We start from the raw sequence: 22148 nt of genomic DNA, 5'->3' as shown, positions 1-22148 counted from the left end.
GGTATATATAGTCGAAATGATACCACGTGACCTTATTTAACGCTCTAAATCAGCGTCGAGTCTCAACATTAAATTGCACCTTTAGGATGTAACTTGTAACTTTTCATAGAACTACATACATACTCAGTGCAAAAAATTACTAAATGTAAACAAACCTCATAAATAGAAAATGGTGAAACGTCAAGCAAGACTTTAAAATTTAAATCTATATATAATTTTTATTAATCATCTTAATTTATAAATGACAGTAAGTTTTTTTGAATATATATGTCAAATTTTTGTTACAATATATTTAATTTTCATATTATATAAACTGAAATAAAATATATATAATTATAGACAACAAATGATATCCGTTTGAGTAAAACATTGTCCTGGTTACTTCGACATGGAGCTGTAAAAGAAGGTCTTAATATAAAATCAGATGGTTTTATTTCTGTTGTGCAATTGCTTGAGCACAAAAATTTAAATGGGAAATATAATTTAGTTGATATTGAAAGAGTGGTAGAGACTGATTCTAAAAAAAGGTTTAGTTTAAGAAATAATAAAGGTGTTTTAGAAATTTGTGCAAATCAAGGACATTCAATAAATGTAAGTATTAAATTTAGCATTTTTATGTTTTAATTAGAATGAGAGAGAGGAATGCTCAATATATAGGGAAAAGTTCGCGTTTAGAGGTTATGTTTTTGATGTCGTGATTTATTTACTTTACAGTCTCAATTAGCTTTTGTTTATTCTGATGATTTGCATATAAATTTGAAAATATTTAACCACTAGTGGGTTTGTTGTATCTTTTTGTTTTTTCTCAAGATTGTAGATGATTTGAATTTATCAATTATCGATTACAAAGAAGACGTTAATATAATCCATGGTACTTACTACAGATATTGGAAATTTATCAAAAAACAAGGTTTAAATCGAATGAAAAGAAATCATATACATTTCGCGTTAGGTTTACCATATGACGTAACAGTTACCAGTGGTATAAGAAAAGATACGGAAATTTTTATTTATATTAACTTGAGGCTCGCTATATCAGATAATTTGAAATTCTATAGATCCGCCAACAATGTTATTTTGAGCCCTGGAGATAAAAATGGTGTAATTTTACCAAAATATTTCCAAAAAGTCGTCGATAAACACTCAAGATTATTGCTATAAAAGCATTAAATCTAATGTAAGTTCTGAATAATACTTTGCATGCATTTATGACTTTTTATAAAAAAAAACATTCAGATAATAAATTTTATTGAATTCCTTGTTTAGTACGATAATAATTTTTGACTGAGTAGAAGGAAATTACGAGTTTTTAAATAAAAAATGTATTTAACTGTTTTTTTTTACTTTTTATGTGTTTTTTTACTTTTACTTATTATAACAACACTTTTGACAGTTTTTTTCTTGGAAAAATTGCATCAAATTTTTCTAAATTAAGGTTATACTGTTACATTATTTTTTTTCTTCGCCTAGCAGACAAAATGGAAGATTTAAAAGACATCAAATCGTTGCAAGAACAAGTGATACGTTTCACAAAACACGTACAAGCCCCTTTGGCGCATATTAACAAGTGCAACAGGATTTGTATGGATCTTTTAAACACTTTCCGTAACGTTTATCCATATTGTCATATACATCAATTCGGTTCGTCCATAACAGGACTCTGTTTCTGTGGAAGTGACGTAGATATTTATATATCTGGAATAAGGAAACAGCATCAAGAAGATATCAGACATTTATACAGATTGAAGCACCTTTTAAATAATTCGAATATGTTTCACAATATATTAGTTATCGGTAAGGGTTGTTTTCTGGTTTTAAATCGATTTGTTTTGGTTTTAAAAATTGTTTTTAGGTCAAGCTAAGATCCCAATATTGAAATGTGTCCATACGGCAACGAACACCAATTGTGATATAAATATTAGAAATAAGCTGGGGCTTTGTAACAGTAGATTGATTTCTTATTATTTGAATATTGATGTGAAGTTGAAACAGATGATGTTGATTATAAAATATTGGGCCAAAGTGCATAGAATAACCGGACAGAATCACCTATTTACAAATTACTCGTTTTGTATGATGATTATATTTTATTTACAGGGGTAAGTGATGAATATGAAATTTTTAATATGGATTGAGTTAATCTTGGGTCATAATGCTTAAAATTTATTATAAATCGAAATTTTATCTATAGGGGGTGTTAGAAAATTACTTTTTATATCTTATGCTGTATTTATTTCAATTAGTAGTAGTGTTTAGTGCTAAAAGTGCCAAAAGGGCCAGGAAATGTTGAGATTTGTGTATGATCAAAATATAGTGACTTTGATAAGTGTTTAAATGTGGAAATGCTAAAAGTAATGACATTTTGGTAGTTAAAACAGGCTATTGAGGCACTGGAATGTTTGCAGAATGATATATGAAAAAAGAGATTTAGAAAATAGATTTTCTTTTTTTTTATTACAACGTATCATGCCTCAAGTTGCTTTTGATTCGAGATTTTGGTTCCTAAAATTCTTCCTGTTTCCTCACGTCCATTTTACTCAAAATGTTGCTTTCAAAAATTAAAAAATGTGGTGAATGAGAAAGTTTCGACACAGTTTCAGGCATCGAGAAGCAGATGGAAGCCAATAATTTCAACTAGTAGCAATATTTATATCTAAAAGTGCCAAAGAAGGTCGGGAAATGTTGAGAAGTAAAACAGTGATGAAAATGTGCAAAAATGGGTATCGAATTGTTTGTCAGATAATCTATTAGGACATTGGTATATTTGCAAAACGATATAGGAAGAAAGAAACCTGAAAATTGGACTTTTTTCTTCATCTTGACAACATGTCATGCTTCAAACCACTTTTGATTCGATTTTTTTGGTAGCTAAAACTCTTTCTCTATCTTTACATCAGTTTTATAATAAAAAAAATTGATAATTCTAACCTATAATGGACCTAGTGATTTAGTGCGTGTGATAAATCATTTAATCCTCAACTTTCATCGGGTTAAATCCGTAGTACTCGAATTATTTTGTGAAAAAAATCCAAATAAATGAAATTTTCTTGTTGTTACTCTATTTCCGAAGGTATCGAGGATTTATTCTTCTTTTTTAAGTGAGTTTGTGTTCAAAATGGACAACTAAACCGTTTGAGACCGTTTAAACGGTATTTATAGGAGAACTTAACCTCAAATCGATAAGAAAATTCCATAATTCTAACCTATAATTGCCCAAGTGATTTAGTGCGTGTAATAAATCATTTAATCCTCAACTTTCATCGGGTTAAATCCGTAGTACTCGAATTATTTTGTGAAAAAAATCCAAATAAATGAAATTTTCTTGTTGTTACTCTATTTCCGAAGGTATCGAGGATGTATTCTTCTTTTTTAAGTGAGTTTGTGTTCAAAATGGACAACTAAACCGTTTGAGACCGTTTAAACGGTATTTATAGGAGAACTTAACCTCAAATCGATAAGAAAATTCCATAATTCTAACCTATAATTGCCCAAGTGATTTAGTGCGTGTAATAAATCATTTAATCCTCAACTTTCATCGGGTTAAATCCGTAGTACTCGAATTATTTTGTGAAAAAAATCCAAATAAATGAAATTTTCTTGTTGTTACTCTATTTCCGAAGGTATAGAGGATGTATTCTTCTTTTTTAAGTGAGTTTGTGTTCAAAATGGACAACTAAACCGTTTGAGACCGTTTAAACGGTATTTATAGGAGAACTTAACCTCAAATCGATAAGAAAATTCCATAATTCTAACCTATAATTGCCCAAGTGATTTAGTGCGTGTGATAAATCATTTAATCCTCAACTTTCATCGGGTTAAATCCGTAGTACTCGAATTATTTTGTGAAAAAAATCCAAATAAATGAAATTTTCTTGTTGTTACTCTATTTCCGAAGGTATAGAGGATGTATTCTTCTTTTTTAAGTGAGTTTGTATTCAAAATGGACAACCAAACCGTTTGAGTCCGTTTAAACGGTATTTATAGGAGAACTTAACCTCAAATCGATAAGAATTGAACCGGTTAAAAACTGATAGTTCAAGGGGGCTTTAATTTTTTTTATTTTTCCAGGAATCCATACAACTTACCGTCGGTGAAATATTTACAATCCGATCCGGCTTACACGAATCGACAGGATGATTGGAACGGAGGATTTCAGTGTATAAAAGCGTTTTGCCCGCACGTCAGATCGTCCTCACTTTTAGATCTACTTTCGAATTTCTTTTCGTATTACGCCGAATTCGATTACGGCACTTACGTCATATGCCCTTTTCTGGGTAGACCCGTCAAAAAATCCGATTTCAAAGATCCCGACGGGTTACCTCAAGGTTACGATACCTACAAATCGGTTGTAAAATTAGAAGGAAATCGACCGTTGAAAGTGGACGCCACTATATGCGTTCAAGATCCATTCGAGCACACCAGAAATATAACGCCGATTGTATCCGAATCGACGTTGGATATATTCGTGAAATTTTGCAAACACGCCAAAAAATTAACCGAACAAGGCGAAACCGGTTTCCTTTATAAACTGTTCACCCAAACGCCGCCCAACGCCAAAATCCAACTACTCGCCCAAACGAATTTCATACAATTCGGCGTCGAAATGGGCACTAGCATCGATTATATAAGGAGAAACGTCGACGTTAACGACGAATCGAAAGATCTGTGGTTCGATTCGGTGAAAAGATTCGCCCTGATTGCGTTACGCAACTTCTGTAATATGACCGTGACGGAGGAAGGCGTTTCCGGTAATAAGAGACAGAAGATGAACGAACACAGCGACGTGACGAGCGATTTCGGTAACGTGATCGGTTCGTTTAAATGTTCGGCGACGTTGAACGTATGGCATAACCGACCGAAATCGAAACAAGATCGAGGTATCGTCGAACAGGAAACGGAAATAACGAAAAAGATGTTGGAAATGTATAAAAATATCGATAAAGTGAAGATTATCGAATTTTCGATGGTGTTGGAGAGGAGGATCGAACCTGCTCAAGTGATTTTCAGTTTGACGAAAATTAATTGTTACAAGAAAGTTTTCAAGACGTTCGGAAAATTTTTTTCGACTACGTTCGGTAAATGGTTCGCGATTTACGAAAAAGAATTGAATCGAAACGTCGAATCGAATTAATCGATCGGAAAAATCGATTGTTGTACATTTTTCGAAAATAAATGTTTCTGAATTGTACACGAAAACGTATCGAAAATAATTTCGTTCGATTGAAATTTTATATTTTCCTCGTAACTCGTCGATTTTTTGAGAAATTTGCGTTGGAATTTTTCTCGTCAAAAAACCATCGATTTTGATCATAACAGTCAATCTGTAACGAAAGTACGTAGGTGTCCGCCATCTTAAACTTCAATTGAAGTAACGTCATTTGTCGTGCCCGCCATCTTGGATATCGTCTGTCAATTATCGCGTGTTTCGTGTAAATACGTCATTAGGAGCGTGTTCTATCTGTCAATGATCGCGTGTTGCATCCGCCATCTTGATAATTACCTGCAACTATCGTGTGTTCTATAGTTTCCGTCATTTGTCGACTGACGTGTATTTTACGCCATAAAGAGCATGGGATGAGCATCTGATGAGCATCTACAGGAATTATTGTGTATTCTATATCATCTGTCGTTTCCGCCATTTGTCAAATGTCGTGTATTTTAAATCATAATGAGTGTGGGATGTTCGCCATTTTGGATTTCAACGGAAATAACATCGTCCGCCATCTTGATATCAACTATCATGTATTCTGTGTCATCTGGTTTCTGTCAACTGTCATATGTTCTGTGACATATATCGTTTGTGGACCGTTTTACTTTAAAACTTAACCAATTTTGTAAATAATAAAAAAACTTTGTATCAAGATTAACATGAGTATCGTCAATTATAATAATAACAAAGATTAGCCATGCTAATAACCTTGAATATTGGCCATGCTTATAACCTTGAATATTGGCCATACTAATAACCTTGAAAATTGGCCATGTTGATAACCTTGAATATTGGCCATACTAATAACCTTGAAAATTGGCCATGCTGATAACCTTGAAGATTGGCCATGTTGATAACCTTGAAGATTGGCCATGATAACAACTTTGAAAATTGGCCCCTGTAATGACTGATGATAATTGAGATGAATTGGTTAATTGGCAAAGTTATAGGGAAATATTCACTCTTAAGATTAGCTAATTCGGTAAATAGCGAGACAGGGTTGAAGATTGGCTCTTTTTATTGGATAATTAGCAAGACAAAGTTGATAATTGGCTAATTTTAGTGGATAACATACGGATTAATGTTGAATATTGGCTCATTCTGTACATATCAAGACGTTCTATTTACAAATTTTATTATAAAGGCAAAATTATAACAATAACGTTGAACATTGGCCCAATTTATAAATAATTGGACAATTATTTGATCAAGATCAACAGGGGTGTCGTTAAAATTGAAGATTGGTTCGCTTTTGCAAAAAGTTCAGTCATTTTGTTAGCAGTAAGGGAAAATTTGTTATACAGGCGGGCCTATTATCAAAATTATAACAATAACCTTGAACATTGGCCCATTTAATAAACAGGTGTTTGTCGTTATACCCTCTTGAGGTCTCATCATGCATATTCCAACGCAAATTCTCTCCCGATGACTTCAAAAGTACCAACATGATGAAAATTGGAATAATTACCAGGGGCACGAATAAATTTTGTTTCCCATAAATCAAATTAGGGTGGATTGTATTGAAATTTATATTGAGGTATAAGTGCCTGATTCTATTTTTAATAATAAATGTGACATACTGTATATATATTTCTTTGTTTAGTATTTTAAAACGAAAAATAAATTTATTTAGAGGATTTTTGGAATAAAAAAAATTGTACATATTTAAAAAAAAAATGTTTTTCATTTTTTACATTTTGTACTTTTTCTTTCAATTACAATTATTTCCAGCGAATATTTTTCTCAGTCTACATAATATTTTTCGAAATTGTTGTTTTTGGATTATTCTGGTATCAAATATAACAAACATTAAAATTATTTTATCTACAGTGTGTTTCGGTAAGTTTTAACGTTATCCATAGACAAATATAAATAGACAGTTTTTGATTAATACAAATTAATACAAAATTCAAATGTACGGTAATAAAAAAAAATTTCGCCTAAATGTTACATTCGGGTTTGTCTAGGAGATTTTGGGAATCGAATCCGCACAAGCAACTCTTCCCTCCAATTCCGTTCGGGAGACAGATGTGATCTTTGGGGCACTGATTTTTGAAGTACTCGCAAACGTTTGTTAGAGATGGGCAGGCTTGCGGTACTGCTACCAATTCGAAAAGTCTATTTCCTGTTCCGCCTAGAGGCACCGGCAACGATGGAAGCCTTTTCAAACTGTATTTTTCCACTCTCTCGATCTTCTTCCTGTAAATTAATCATTTGGGGTATTTGGAGGACGGAAGGAATTCGTTGTATAGAACAATCTGGGTGCTGTTGATACAAAAATGATTTCGCTATCCTATTAACTGCGCCAATTACATTTTCGTTGTTGAAAATCAATTAGAAACGGAAACTAATAATTTAGTGCGTTATATTTTACTACTAAAGTGAAATTTGGAATTGAATCAGATGTATATTTGATGGAAATACGTTTAACTGAGTCCTATATAGCCTGCTGTGCCCCCCTTATCTTCTATCGTCTTTGAAATTAGTAGTTCTTTCATTTCAGATTTTTAATTGATGTTAAATCATCCGGCCAGTTGGTAGATTTTTATTATATAATAGTTTTTCTCATCTTATAAGAAAGTTTTCGAAGAAAAGTGACACTTTATTGATGAAAAAGACAGTTGAACAGTTTTCTAAGAAAAATTATAGTTTGGTATTGAAAAGGACAGTTTTAAAAACAAATGATAATTTTTTTATTAGTACATAACAATTTTCGAAGAAAAGTGACAGTTTGTTATCGGAAAAAACAATTTTAAAGACAAATGACAGTTTATCTCTTCTAATAAGACAGTTTTCGAAGAAAAGTGATAAGTTTTTGATGGAAAAGGCAATTTTTACAGACGAGTGATGGTTTTTTCTTTTAAAAACAATTTTCTAAGAAAAGTGACAGTTTCAAAAGACAGTTTCAAAAACAAATGACAGTTTAGCTTTTCGCACAATAAAATTTTCAAAGAAAAGTCACAGTTTATTGATGAAAAAGGCAATTTTTAAAGACAAGTGATGGTTTCTTTCACTAAAAATAAAGTTTTATAAGAAAAGTGACAGTTTATTGAAAAGTGACAGTTTATTATTGAAAGAGACAGCTTAAAAGACAAATAACAGTTTATCTCTACTAACAAGACAGTTTTCTGAAGAAAAATGACAGTTTATTGATAAAAAAATGATTTTAAAAGGCAAATAATAGTTTTTCTCTACTTATAAGAACTTTTGACAGATTTAAAGATAAACGACAATTTTCAGAGGCAAACAACCTATTGAAATCAGTTTTAGAAGATAAATGATAGTTTGTTGTTGAAAAAGACCGATTTAGAAGAAAAGTGACAGTTTATATCTTGTTAAAAGACAGTTTTAGAAGATAAAAGAGAGTTTGTTATTGAAAAGGGCAGATTTAGAAGAAAAGTGACAGTTTATGTCGTCTTAAAAGACAGTTTTAGAAGATAAGAGGATTTGTTATTGAAAATGACAGATTTAGAAGAAAAGTGACAGTTTATATATTCTTAAAAGACAGTTTTAGAAGAAAAGTGACAGTTTATATATTCTTAAAAGACAGTTTTAGAAGATAAAAGAGGATTTGTTATTGAAAAGGGCAGATTTAGAAGAAAAGTGACAGTTTATATATTCTTAAAAGACAGTTTTAGAAGATAGAGAGTTTAATATTGAAAATGACAGATTTAGGAGAAAAGTGACAGTTTATATCTTGTTAAAAGACAGTTTTAGAAGATAAAAAAGAGTTTGTTATTGAAAAGGGCAGATTTAGAAGAAAAGTGACAGTTTATGTCGTCTTAAAAGACAGTTTTAGAAGATAAGAGGATTTGTTATTGAAAATGACAGATTTAGAAGAAAAGTGACAGTTTATATATTCTTAAAAGATAGTTTTAGCAGATAAAAGAGGATTTGTTATTGAAAATGACAGATTTAGAAGAAAAGTGACAGTTTATATATTCTTAAAAGACAGTTTTAGAAGATAAAAGAGGATTTGTTATTGAAAAGGGCAGATTTAGAAGAAAAGTGACAGTTTATATATTCTTAAAAGACAGTTTTAGAAGATAGAGAGTTTAATATTGAAAATGACAGATTTAGGAGAAAAGTGACAGTTTATATCTTGTTAAAAGACAGTTTTAGAAGATAAAAAAGAGTTTGTTATTGAAAAGGGCAGATTTAGAAGAAAAGTGACAGTTTATGTCGTCTTAAAAGACAGTTTTAGAAGATAAGAGGATTTGTTATTGAAAATGACAGATTTAGAAGAAAAGTGACAGTTTATATATTCTTAAAAGATAGTTTTAGCAGATAAAAGAGGATTTGTTATTGAAAATGACAGATTTAGAAGAAAAGTGACAGTTTATATATTCTTAAAAGACAGTTTTAGAAGATAAAAGAGGATTTGTTATTGAAAATGACAGATTTCGGAGAAAACCGACAGTTTATATCTTCTTAAAAGACAGTTTTAGAAGATAAAAGAGAGTTTGTTATTGAAAAGGGCAGATTTAGAAGAAAAGTGACAGTTTATGTCGTCTTAAAAGACAGTTTTAGAAGATAAGAGGATTTGTTATTGAAAATGGCAGATTTAGAAGAAAAGTGACAGTTTATATATTCTTAAAAAACAGTTTTAGAAGATAAAAGAGGATTTGTTATTGAAAATGACAGATTTCGGAGAAAACCGACAGTTTATATCTTCTTAAAAGACAGTTTTAGAAGATAAAGAGAGTTTGTTATTGAAAAGGGCAGATTTAGAAGAAAAGTGACAGTTTATATCTTCTTAAAAGACAGTTTTAGAAGATAAACGTGAGTTTGTTATTGAAAAGGGCAGATTTAGAAGAAAAGTGACAGTTTATATCTTCTTAAAAGACAGTTTTAGAAGATAAAAGGGAGTTTAATAATGAAAATGACAGATTTAGGAGAAAAGTGACAGTTTATATCTTCTTAAAAGACAGTTTTAGAAGATAAACGTGAGTTTGTTATTGAAAAGGGCAGATTTAGAAGAAAAGTGACAGTTTATATCTTCTTAAAAGACAGTTTTAGAAGATAAACGTGAGTTTGTTATTGAAAAGGGCAGATTTAGAAGAAAAGTGACAGTTTATATCTTCTTAAAAGACAGTTTTAGAAGATAAAAGGGAGTTTAATAATGAAAATGACAGATTTAGGAGAAAACCGACAGTTTATATCTTCTTAAAAGACAGTTTTAGAAGATAAAGAGAGTTTGTTATTGAAAAGGGCAGATTTAGAAGAAAAGTGACAGTTTATATCTTCTTAAAAGACAGTTTTAGAAGATAAACGTGAGTTTGTTATTGAAAAGGGCAGATTTAGAAGAAAAGTGACAGTTTATATCTTCTTAAAAGACAGTTTTAGAAGATAAACGTGAGTTTGTTATTGAAAAGGGCAGATTTAGAAGAAAAGTGACAGTTTATATCTTCTTAACAGACAGTTTTAGAAGATAAAAGGGAGTTTAATAATGAAAATGACAGATTTAGGAGAAAAGTGACAGTTTATATCTTCTTAAAAGACAGTTTTAGAAGATAAACGTGAGTTTGTTATTGAAAAGGGCAGATTTAGAAGAAAAGTGACAGTTTATATCTTCTTAAAAGACAGTTTTAGAAGATAAAAGGGAGTTTAATAATGAAAATGACAGATTTAGGAGAAAAGTGACAGTTTATATCTTCTTAAAAGACAGTTTTAGAAGATAAAAGAGAGTTTGTTATTGAAAAGGGCAGATTTAGAAGAAAAGTGACAGTTTATGTCGTCTTAAAAGACAGTTTTAGAAGATAAGAGGATGTTATTGAAAATGGCAGATTTAGAAGAAAAGTGACAGTTTATATATTCTTAAAAGACAGTTTTAGAAGATAAAAGAGGATTTGTTATTAAAAAGGGCAGATTTAGAAGAAAACCGACAGTTTATATCTTCTTAAAAGACAGTTTTAGAAGATAAAAGAGAGTTTGTTATTGAAAAGGGCAGATTTAGAAGAAAAGTGACAGTTTATGTCGTCTTAAAAGACAGTTTTAGAAGATAAGAGGATGTTATTGAAAATGACAGATTTAGAAGAAAAGTGACAGTTAACGATTTGTCTCTCCTAAAAAGGCAATTTTCATAGGAAAACAATAATTTGTAATCAATGAACATAACAACGATATTCCGCTTATCTTTGGGTCCCTCATCCGTTTCAAAAGAAGAAATAGATAACGTAACGATTAAAAAGCCTCGCAATTACACCCATTTCTCTTTGGTGGTCCTTCGAGCCGTATAAACACCCATTATAGCGGACAAAATAAATCTAAACTCACGTGATCCAATCCGACCAATAAATTTCTCTATCGGTAGTAGTAATACCGAACGGATATGTACAATTGACGGCAACGGTGTGCTTCGTCTTTGTATCGATATGGACGCATTCGATTTTTTTGGTACCGGCGTCGGCGTAACACAAATGCTCCGTTTCGAAATCGATCGTCAACGAATTTGGTAGTGAAACGTCGGATCCGCGCATAAATATCTGTCTATTGGATCCGTCGGCGTTCGCCCATTCTATTTTCGGATCCTTTCTGTTCCAATCGGTCCAGAAGATTTTTCCTCTTTGCGGATGAACTGCTATGCCTCTCGGATTCACCAAATCCGAATCGAATAGCGTACGACGTAATTTCGATTCTATGTTGGCCACTTCGATTCTATCCAAAGTGGAATCGGTCCAGTAAACGTTCCTGGCTACCCAATCTATGGATATACCTTCCGGTGAACCTATACCTGGATGGATGTAAAACTTTAATAATTGACTTTGGAGGGGGGTGGTAACTTACCCTCTGTGATGAAATCGTTTTTGTCGGTACCGTTTAACGCCGAACTTCTGATGACTCTTCCGTTTATGTCGCTCCAGTAGATTCTACCTTCGAGGCAATCGACGTCCAAACCGACTGCCGTTTGGTAGGCTTTCACTTGTACGGGTTTTCTAAATGAGTTTTTGGACTGATCCAATGGAATTTTTAACGTGGCCATTCCTTGATTTAGGAGAAGGTAGTTACCTTCGTGTTTGGATATTTCTTTGCAGATTGTTCCGTTACCGACATAACCTCGTCGACATTGACAAATGAAGTTTCGTTTGGCGTCTGGAACGTTGGCGAATTGAAACGAAAATCATTAAATTTGTTATCGGTTAAAAGAGGAAAACTCTCGAAAAAAACGATAGTTTCTTTTGGAAAAAGACAGTTTCTATAGATAAATGACAGTATCTTTTATAAAAAATTTGACATCGAAATAGACGATTTTCATAGGAAAATGAAAATTTTTCATAGACAAATAACAGTATTTTCCAAAAATGACGGTTTATTGTTGAAAAATGAGTTTTCATAGACAAATGGTTGGTGGGTAAAAAACATTTTTGGAGAAAAATGACGTTTTTTTACTGAAAAAGAATTCTCACGAAATAATAACAGTTTGTTACGGATAATGACAGATTTCATAGATAAATAACCATCTTCGAATATACTTACCATAGAAAAATGTTAATTGTACTTTAAAAAAGACAATTTTTGAAGAAAAGTGACAGTTTGTCATTGAAAAAAAAGCGATTCTTATCAAATAATGACAATTTGTTTATGGATAAAGACAGTTTTCATAAACAAATGACAGTTTTTGAAATAAAAGTTGGTTGGTGTTTGAAAAAAAAACATTTTTCCAAGAAAAATGACAGTTTGACATCGAAATAGACGATTTTCATAGGAAAATGAAAATTTTTCATAGACAAATAACAGTATTTTCCAAAAATGACGGTTTATTGTTGAAAAATGAGTTTTCATAGACAAATGGTTGGTGGGTAAAAAACATTTTTGGAGAAAAATGACGTTTTTTTATTGAAAAAGAATTCTCACGAAATAATAACAGTTTGTTACGGATAATGACAGATTTCATAGACAAATAACCATTTTCGAATATATTTACCATAGAAAATGGTAACTTGTTAAGGATAAAGGCAGTTTTCATAGACAAATAACAGTATTTTCCAAAAATGACGGTTTATTTTTGAAAAATGAGTTCATAGACAAATGGTTGGTGTCTTTCATTGAAAAAGAATTCTCACGAAATAATAACAGTTTGTTACGGATAATGACAGATTTCATAGACAAATAACCATTTTCGAATATATTTACCATAGAAAATGGTAACTTGTTAAGGATAAAGGCAGTTTTCATAGACAAATAACAGTATTTTCCAAAAATGACGGTTTATTTTTGAAAAATGAGTTCATAGACAAATGGTTGGTGTCTTTCATTGAAAAAGAATTCTCACGAAGTAATAACAGTTTGTTATGGATAATGACAGATTTCATAGATAAATAACCATCTTCGAATATACTTACCATAGAAAAATGTTAATTTTTACTTTAAAAAAAACAGTTTTCGGAGAAAAGTGACTGTTTGTCATTGAAAAAAAAACGATTCTCATCAAATAATGTTAATTTGTTATGGATAAAGACAGTTTTCATAAACAAATGACAGTTTTTTCAAAAAAAACACAATTTTTGAAGACAAATCATGATTTTAACACACAGTTTTCAAAATAAAATTTTATTTATTCCTGAAAAAACACTTTTGAAAAGTAAAATACATTTTTCATAGACAAACCAAACTTTCCCATAGATAAATTACATAACCTCGTCCACATCGACAAATAAAGTTTCGTTTAATTGACTGCAACGTTGCCAAATTGTATCGAAATAAAATAATATCTTACCGGTTAAACAGGAGGCTTGCGCATGGCACATACTCGGATCGATATGACAATTCCTTTCGGCGTAACAAGAAAATCCGTCTCCGAAGTATCCTTCCTTACAAAAACATTTGTAGGTTAGTTCTTCGTCGACGTATCTACAAGAAGCGTGTTCGCCGCAATTATTCAAAGTGTCGCACCCGATTATTTTTTCCCTACATTCCGTTATGCCGTCTCCGACGTAGCCGGGCTTGCAATGGCAATAATTGATTTGGTAGTCGTCGTCGTAGAGGCATTCGGCGTTTTGAACGCATTTACCCCCACCGCAAGATCCGGCCATTTGAACGCACTGTTGCTGGGAATCGCGTTCATAACCTAAAATTTTTCTCGTTTAAGCGTTACATTAACCTCACTTTTTGCAACGCACCTTCCTTACAAATGCATTCATATTTCAACGAAGGCATTACAACGCATTCCTCATTCGGAGTACAATCCTTAGTCGAGGTACAACCTGTAAGGGAAAAATCGAAATTTTGCCGCCAAAATTACGTTATAATATGAAAAACCTCACCGATTATAGAGCAGAAATATCCGTCGCCGATAAATCCCGGATTACATATGCACTGCGATCTTCCCAAGGATTCTACGTACGTACACGTGGCTTGCGGATGACAGTTGTCTTCTTCCACGCAAGATATTATTTCCGGTTCACAATTATATCCGGTACCTTCGAATTTTTCGTTACAAATACATTCGTATTCGTGTGTTAGATCCGAATAGGTACAAGATGCGTTCGGATGACAATTATTTAGTATGTCGCAAGATCCTGGTAGAAGAAGAACGTTTTAAAAAGTACTAGCTCAACGTATATTACAGTTTGTGTATAGTTTCGAGGGGCTACTATACCAAATAAGTAGTAAAACGAACGGTTACAGAAAGACTACAGTGATACCAACTGAAATCAATGGAAAATCACCATAACGACAATGGTGCCAACTAAAATCAATGCCAAATCGCCGTGACGACAGTGGTGCCAACTATATTTAATGTAATATCACGAAAACAGTGATGCCAACAAAATTAAATGTAAAATCGCGATAAAAACAGTGCTACCGACTAAATTTGAACTAAAATCAATATTGCCAACTGAAATTAAAGTCACATTTTTTATCATCCCTCGTAGTTAATGAAGAATGAAATTTGTTTTCAATAAAGCCCGAGAAAAAATGCATCCATTTTGTTTTTAATAAATCCTAGCATTTTCTGATCACCCTTCGTATATAATAAACGACAAATTTTGTTTTAAACAAAATAAAACGCACTTTTCTATCATCCCTCGTAATTAATAACCAATAAAGTTCGTATTTAACGAAATTAATCACTTTTTCATCAATCCTCGTAAATAATGACGGACAAAATGTAAAATAATTTACACTTTTTGATAACCCCTCGTAATTGTGGACATAAAAGAAGCGCTTCAATTTCTTCCTAATTAAATCATTTATAATTTTTGATCGTCCCTCGTAATCAATAACCAATTAAGTTCATTTTTAATGATACTATTCACTTTTTGATCAACCCTCGTAAATAATGAAGGACAGAATGTGTCTTTAATAAAATCATTCGCACTTTTTGATCACTCCTCGTAATTAATATTAGACAAAATTTGATGTCAATAGAAATTCTCACATTTTTTATCATCCCTCGTAGTTAATGAAGAATGAAATTTGAAATTTGTTTTCAATGAAGCCCCCAGAAAAAATGCATCCATTTTGGTTTTTAATAAATCCTATCATTTTCTGATCACCCCTCGTATATAACAAAGGACAAAATTCGTTTTCAACAAAATAAATCACACTTTTTTATCGTCCCTCGTAATTAATAACCAATAAAGTTCGTATTTAACGAAATTAATCACTTTTTCATCAATCCCCGTAAATAATGACGAACAAAATGTAAAATAATTTACACTTTTTGATAACCCCTCGTAATTGTGGACATAAAAGAAACGTTTCTATTTTTTCCTAATTAAATCGTTTATAATTTTTGATCGTCCCTCGTAATCAATAACCGATTAAGTTCATTTTTAATTTTTTTTCACTTTTTGATCAACCCTCGTAAATAATGAAGGACAGAATGTGTCTTTAATAAAATCATTCGCACTTTTTGATCACTCCTCGTAATTAATATTAGACAAAATTTGATGTCAATAGAAATCCTCACATTTTTTATCATCCCTCGTAGTTAATGAAGAATGAAATTTGAAATTTGTTTTCAATGAAGCCCCCAGAAAAAATGCGTCCATTTTGTTTTTAATAAATCCTAGCATTTTCTGATCACCCCTCGTATATAACAATGGACAAAATTCGTTTTCAACAAAATAAATCACACTTTTCTATCGTCCCTCGTAATTAATAACCAATAAAGTTCGTATTTAACGAAATTAATCACTTTTTCATCAATCCCCGTAAATAATGACGAACAAAATGTAAAATAATTTACACTTTTTGATAACCCCTCGTAATTGTGGACATAAAAGAAACGTTTCTATTTTTTCCTAATTAAATCGTTTATAATTTTTGATCGTCCCTCGTAATCAATAACCGATTAAGTTCATTTTTAATTTTTTTTCACTTTTTGATCAACCCTCGTAAATAATGAAGGACAGAATGTGTCTTTAATAAAATCATTCGCACTTTTTGATCACTCCTCGTAATTAATATTAGACAAAATTTGATGTCAATAGAAATCCTCACATTTTTTATCATCCCTCGTAGTTAATGAAGAATGAAATTTGAAATTTGTTTTCAATGAAGCCCCCAGAAAAAATGCGTCCATTTTGTTTTTAATAAATCCTAGCATTTTCTGATCACCCCTCGTATATAACAATGGACAAAATTCGTTTTCAACAAAATAAATCACACTTTTCTATCGTCCCTCGTAATTAATAACCAATAAAGTTCGTATTTAACGAAATTAATCACTTTTTCATCAATCCCCGTAAATAATGACGAACAAAATGTAAAATAATTTACACTTTTTGATAACCCCTCGTAATTGTGGACATAAAAGAAACGTTTCTATTTTTTCCTAATTAAATCGTTTATAATTTTTGATCGTCCCTCGTAATCAATAACCGATTAAGTTCATTTTTAATTTTTTTTCACTTTTTGATCAACCCTCGTAAATAATGAAGGACAGAATGTGTCTTTAATAAAATCATTCGCACTTTTTGATCACTCCTCGTAATTAATATTAGACAAAATTTGATGTCAATAGAAATCCTCACATTTTTTATCATCCCTCGTAGTTAATGAAGAATGAAATTTGAAATTTGTTTTCAATGAAGCCCCCAGAAAAAATGCGTCCATTTTGTTTTTAATAAATCCTAGCATTTTCTGATCACCCCTCGTATATAACAATGGACAAAATTCGTTTTCAACAAAATAAATCACACTTTTCTATCGTCCCTCGTAATTAATAACCAATAAAGTTCGTATTTAACGAAATTAATCACTTTTTCATCAATCCTCGTAAATAATGACGAACAAAATGTAAAATAATTTACACTTTTTGATAACCCCTCGTAATTGTGGACATAAAAGAAACGTTTCTATTTTTTCCTAATTAAATCATTTATAATTTTTGATCATCCCTCGTAATCAATAATAGACGGTTTCAATAGAATTCCTCACATTTTCCATCACCCCTCGTAGTTAATACAAAAATGAAATCTGTTCTTAATGAAAACACAGAAATTTTAATAAATCCTAGCATTTCCTAATCGCCCCTCGTAATTAATGATAAACAAAAAAAGCCATAGAACAATATTAAATAAAATATTATTACATTTTACATTTATAACCTATAAATAAAATACCTTGAAATGCCTCTGTAGTAGGATAATCAACTTGCACCGTTGTCACTTCCTGTCGACAATACATCGTCCCTGTTTCTACAACGTATCCTGAAGGACAGTAACAACCACCTTCGGTACATATTTGAAGAATTTCGTTGCTTACACCTTGTTCCGTAGACGTTAAAAATTCGGTAGTACCCGATGTATAGGCCGTAGTCGTTTCAATTGCCCTACAAGTATATCCGTCCCCCTCGTATCTAGGATGGCACACGCAATAATACTGACGAGTCGTTTCATTAATGGTACAATAACCGTAGGGGGAACAATTATTTTCAGTACGACAATTACGTTCCGGAAGCGTAGTTGTTACTAGTACCGTACACGTATATCCATCCCCCTCGTAACCAGGTAAACACGAACAAGAATATTTGTTCGTTTCGGCGTCGATAGCGCAGTAACCAAACGGCGAACAGTTGTTCGCTATGTGGCAACTGTGGTCCGGAATCGGGGCACAATACTGACCGTCACCTAAATTTATTGAAAAAATTCTGATTAGGTCTAAAAAAATAGATTCTACTTACCTCTGAATCCCGCCATGCACCTACACGTAGCTACACCGTTATTTTCGAAACATTCGGCGTTTTCTTTACAAGTGACGTTCAAACAGGACCTCGCGTTATCGCAAATATGTCCGTTGCCTTCGTATCCCGGATTACATTCACAAGAATAACTCCCAACTAAATTAAAACACTGCGCGTTATAATCGCATTCGTGTTGACCAGTTTGACATTCGTTTATATCCAAACATGTCGTTCTATTTCCGTCGAAAAAACTCTGGTAACCAGGGTTGCAAACACAACGGAAGGAATCGTTGTCTACTACGACGCACGCGCTGTTTTGAGTGCATTGACTACGTCCTTCCTCGCAAGGATCGAAATCTATAAAACAAAAACTAAATATAAATCTCGTACATTATAACACTCTGTATTTAAATAAAATCCACAGATAATCTACATACATACCTCCTAAAGGGATAATTTTATTGCTCAAACCAAATCTAATGATCTGTTCTCTGCTTTCGTAATTAATAAAGTTTTTACCAACTTTAAGTTTCCAAGTTTCCCCAAGTGTAATGTTGCCATATTTACAATAATCAAACACGAACGATTGGTCGACTGTGTAAAAGTAAACCATTTCGTTGCCGTTTTTATTTAATACTCTGAAAGTTCTTCGTGATACCATCTGTATTAAACCCGGACCTGTACGAGTGTACTCTTCTTGATATTCATCTATATTAACCTATAAGAAGATTTATAAGGAAATGTAAAATTTTGTTAGAGGAAAATTATTTACCCTAGATTCGTCTGGTAATAAAGGAATTTCGCCCTGTATATCCGATTCTAGACGTAATTGATCGAAAACATCGAGTCCTAAATATTTTTGCCTTATATTCACTACTTGACTCGTGTTTTGGAATGTAATTTTGGCTGTGTGGTTGAAAACGCCGCCGGTAATCTGGTATCTTTAAAATTAAATAAATCTTCATTATTTTTAAATCGTTTTGATTTTAGACAGAAAATCAATCTTTCCTGTTTTGTGAAATTAATTTTTCATCAAAAAAACACGCAAAATCTAGACGATATACCAAAAAAAAAACATATAAAAACGACTAATAAATAAACAGACACTGACCTACACCAGACCAGCTGCTAATTACAATAACGCGCCATTATTGACAGATGTTTTACATTGTTGTCACGTTGTGATTTTTCTCTGATTATAATTACAATTGTTACAAACAAAATAAATTAGGGATACTGTATATATATATATATATATATATATATATATATATATATATATATATATATATATATATATATATATATATATATATAAATTTAATTTTTTTAATACGTTTTTTTCAATAGTTGCAGCGATAAATCTTACAATACCGAGGACGAAGTAGGGAGAAAATTTTAATCTGGCAACATTGCGAATGTTTTAATAAGGATATAAATAAATTAGTTTCTTACCCGTTCGGCGCATTTCGAACTGGTTTAGCAAACAAATATCCAATAATCCCGCCTAAAATTTGTAAAGATTGTATATCGTATCCGATGGATTCCGGTATTCTTGAAATTGCCGTATAAGCACGTCCATCCGGCATTACTACGTATGATTGCAAATCCAATCCTTCCAATTTTTCTCCGTTGATTTTACCATAAATTTTACCGTTAACTCGTAGCGGTACATCTAAATAGAAACAAATATGTCGTTTTAAAAAGTGTTATTTTTTATATTTCATAATAATAACCTTTTTTTACACAATGTTTTCCGTTTCCGTAATAATTCGTGTTGCATTCACAACAAAACCCTTCATCGTAATCAATACATTTGCCCTGTATGTGACATAAAGTTTTGGCGCCGGAACACGAAGTTGGAGAATCTTCTTCTGGTTTGCTACCTGAAATATCGATTAAAAAAATCGATTAAAAAATCGATTCTTAATGTCAATTTATCACCTACCAAAGTGAACATCCGGTTCCACTATATCCAATTGATCGATTCTGTAGATAAATTGACCGTCCAGTTCCATATTGGACCATCTAAAAAAAGAAATATAATAATTAAACAAATTAGGGATTTTATGGATAAAAAAAATCATACTCTTTCAAATTTTTAACTTGTTCGGTACCAGATCCAGGTAACGCAAACACTTTTCCTTCCGGAGAGATGATGCCAGCTTGAGCTCTAGCATCTGGTAATCCAGATTCGTCTCCAGTGCCTTGAATCCACTGGATACCGTTCTCGGGGTACAAAAATTCCACGTAGGATTGTTCTCCGTCTGTAGATATCACGACTTGGTATGTGTTTACTTTGTCGGCGCCGTTTTTATAGTATCCCACACCTAGAATTCGTATTTTTGTATTCCCTTAATTTTTTAAAATTCAACTGACCTTCCCAAGTAACGATCAATAAGCTAGTAGCTTGAAAATCGGCGAAATTCAAAAAGGATTCGTGCACATTTTCCGTTGCTCTTTGTATTAATCCTGGATTTTCTGTTTCGTAATAGAATATTGTTCCTGCCGCGGTTGTATCAACGTTAGAATAAAAAGGGGCTATGATGGGATAATCTAAAGGGAACTCGATGTTTATAAATTGCGGTATTGCCGTTTGAAATGATAAAAATCCGTTTGAATTTACCTTAAAAATAAAATATTCGGTTATTCTGATTTATAATAATAATATCGGCAACATTGTTATTCTGCGAAATGACAGTTCATTCTAACGTGTTGTCAAGTTTACAACAAGTCATAACATATATAACAAAATAATAATAATATATAATATAATAAAAGAATAGAATTTATATTTCAAATTTTATATCAGCTTATCATTCATATTTAAATATATATTCCTAGTTTGCATATTTATATTTGATATAAAATCATTTATAGTTTATGGAATATGTTATGGTAATATGGCAACGTTGTGTCGTTCAAATAACTTATTGTTGCTAACTTCGGATGTTGTAAAAAAATTGCGCGAAGTGATTTTAAGTACCTAAAAACCAAAAAGAAAAGTGTGTTTATTTAGAAGTTTGTTAAATACTTCAAACAGAATACAAAAGTAATAATTTTCGATCAGGTATTATTATATTTACTTACACTCTAACGATATTTCTTCTTTTTTATTATTAACATCATATCATTTAGTTTTCCAACAATTCTCTTATAGTCTCATTAAAAATTGAGTCATATTGCTAACATTTGAGAAAAATATTAATTTCTCGTATCATTTATTTACAGTTTAATTGGATGGTTACCATCACAATTTATAATTTTAAGTCAACATCTTGCAAACGTTCGTTAAGATTTGTAGTTCAATAACCTTATTTACTGCCACATTCATTACCACTAGATATTATACAAAGCGATTCGTTAACAACAGCGACCAATTTGTAGTTGTTAATAATGTCAAAATTAGTTATTTATATAATCTATACAAAAAAAGTCTAACAGTGTAAGTTCTGGTGATTTATTCGACTACTTATATAACTTTCTGATACTTACAAATATAGAATCGTAGCTATTTCCAAAGAACACAATGGGTTCCCTCAATTTGATTTCTGGACTTGAAACATCGTCTCCTCTGGGTAACTTTATAGCTTCGGGGACGTTGTATGAGTAAAGTAGTCCTTCAGGTAAAGCACTACCACCACCACACAATAGATATAGTATAGTTCCTAACACTAACCTCATTTTTTTTCAAAATTTATATAGCTCCAACATTAATTTTGTTTTAAATTAAAAATGAGTGAGAATCGTAAGAAACGAATTAAGAAACTGGCGTTTATCTTGAATTCGTGTAGTATCATCTATCTC

General features: G+C 31.7%; 3 protein-coding genes across 3 annotated transcripts; 2 read left to right on the top strand and 1 right to left on the bottom strand.

The window, feature by feature from the left end:
* The first annotated feature begins 160 nt into the window (after positions 1-160).
* LOC130451448 (tRNA 2'-phosphotransferase 1) lies at positions 161-1177 on the top strand. The gene is made up of 3 exons (XM_056790505.1): positions 161-247; positions 340-591; positions 811-1177. Exons 1-3 carry the CDS (start codon positions 242-244, stop codon positions 1159-1161), a joined length of 609 nt encoding a protein of 202 aa, XP_056646483.1. The 5' UTR covers positions 161-241; the 3' UTR covers positions 1162-1177.
* Positions 1043-6894, top strand: LOC130451296 (terminal uridylyltransferase Tailor-like). The gene is made up of 4 exons (XM_056790274.1): positions 1043-1177; positions 1471-1794; positions 1853-2099; positions 4069-6894. The coding sequence occupies exons 2-4, from the start codon at positions 1479-1481 to the stop codon at positions 5129-5131; spliced, it is 1626 nt and encodes a 541-aa protein (XP_056646252.1). The 5' UTR covers positions 1043-1177; positions 1471-1478; the 3' UTR covers positions 5132-6894.
* LOC130451225 (nidogen-like) lies at positions 6889-22143 on the bottom strand. The gene is made up of 16 exons (XM_056790148.1): positions 21837-22143; positions 20721-20967; positions 20431-20671; positions 20290-20369; positions 20078-20227; positions 19797-20016; positions 19114-19282; positions 18783-19059; positions 18342-18698; positions 17782-18288; positions 14473-14727; positions 14329-14412; positions 13926-14276; positions 11996-12301; positions 11486-11942; positions 6889-7408 (listed from the first exon to the last, which is right to left on the bottom strand). Exons 1-16 carry the CDS (start codon positions 22023-22025, stop codon positions 7150-7152), a joined length of 4149 nt encoding a protein of 1382 aa, XP_056646126.1. The 5' UTR covers positions 22026-22143; the 3' UTR covers positions 6889-7149.
* Positions 22144-22148: the final 5 nt, after the last annotated feature.

Source organism: Diorhabda sublineata, chromosome 1 (genome assembly GCF_026230105.1).
Source record: "Diorhabda sublineata isolate icDioSubl1.1 chromosome 1, icDioSubl1.1, whole genome shotgun sequence".
Lineage (NCBI taxonomy): Eukaryota > Metazoa > Arthropoda > Insecta > Coleoptera > Chrysomelidae > Diorhabda > Diorhabda sublineata.
The sequence above is the reverse complement of the archived record's forward strand: the minus strand, read 5'-3'. Positions and strand labels throughout refer to the sequence as shown.

Coding starts and splice junctions, on each gene's coding strand:
- LOC130451448 (XM_056790505.1), top strand. Junction 592..810: donor ATCAAGGACATTCAATAAAT/GTAAGTATTAAA, acceptor TTTTTTCTCAAG/ATTGTAGATGATTTGAATTT.
- LOC130451225 (XM_056790148.1), bottom strand. CDS start 22,025: ATGAGGTTAGTGTTAGGAACTATACTATATCTATTGTGTGGTGGTGGT. Junction 20,228..20,289: donor GGAACCGGATGTTCACTTTG/GTAGGTGATAAA, acceptor TCGATATTTCAG/GTAGCAAACCAGAAGAAGAT. Junction 18,699..18,782: donor TAAAATTATCCCTTTAGGAG/GTATGTATGTAG, acceptor TTTGTTTTATAG/ATTTCGATCCTTGCGAGGAA.
- LOC130451296 (XM_056790274.1), top strand. CDS start 1,479: ATGGAAGATTTAAAAGACATCAAATCGTTGCAAGAACAAGTGATACGT. Junction 1,795..1,852: donor TCACAATATATTAGTTATCG/GTAAGGGTTGTT, acceptor AATTGTTTTTAG/GTCAAGCTAAGATCCCAATA. Junction 2,100..4,068: donor ATTATATTTTATTTACAGGG/GTAAGTGATGAA, acceptor TTATTTTTCCAG/GAATCCATACAACTTACCGT.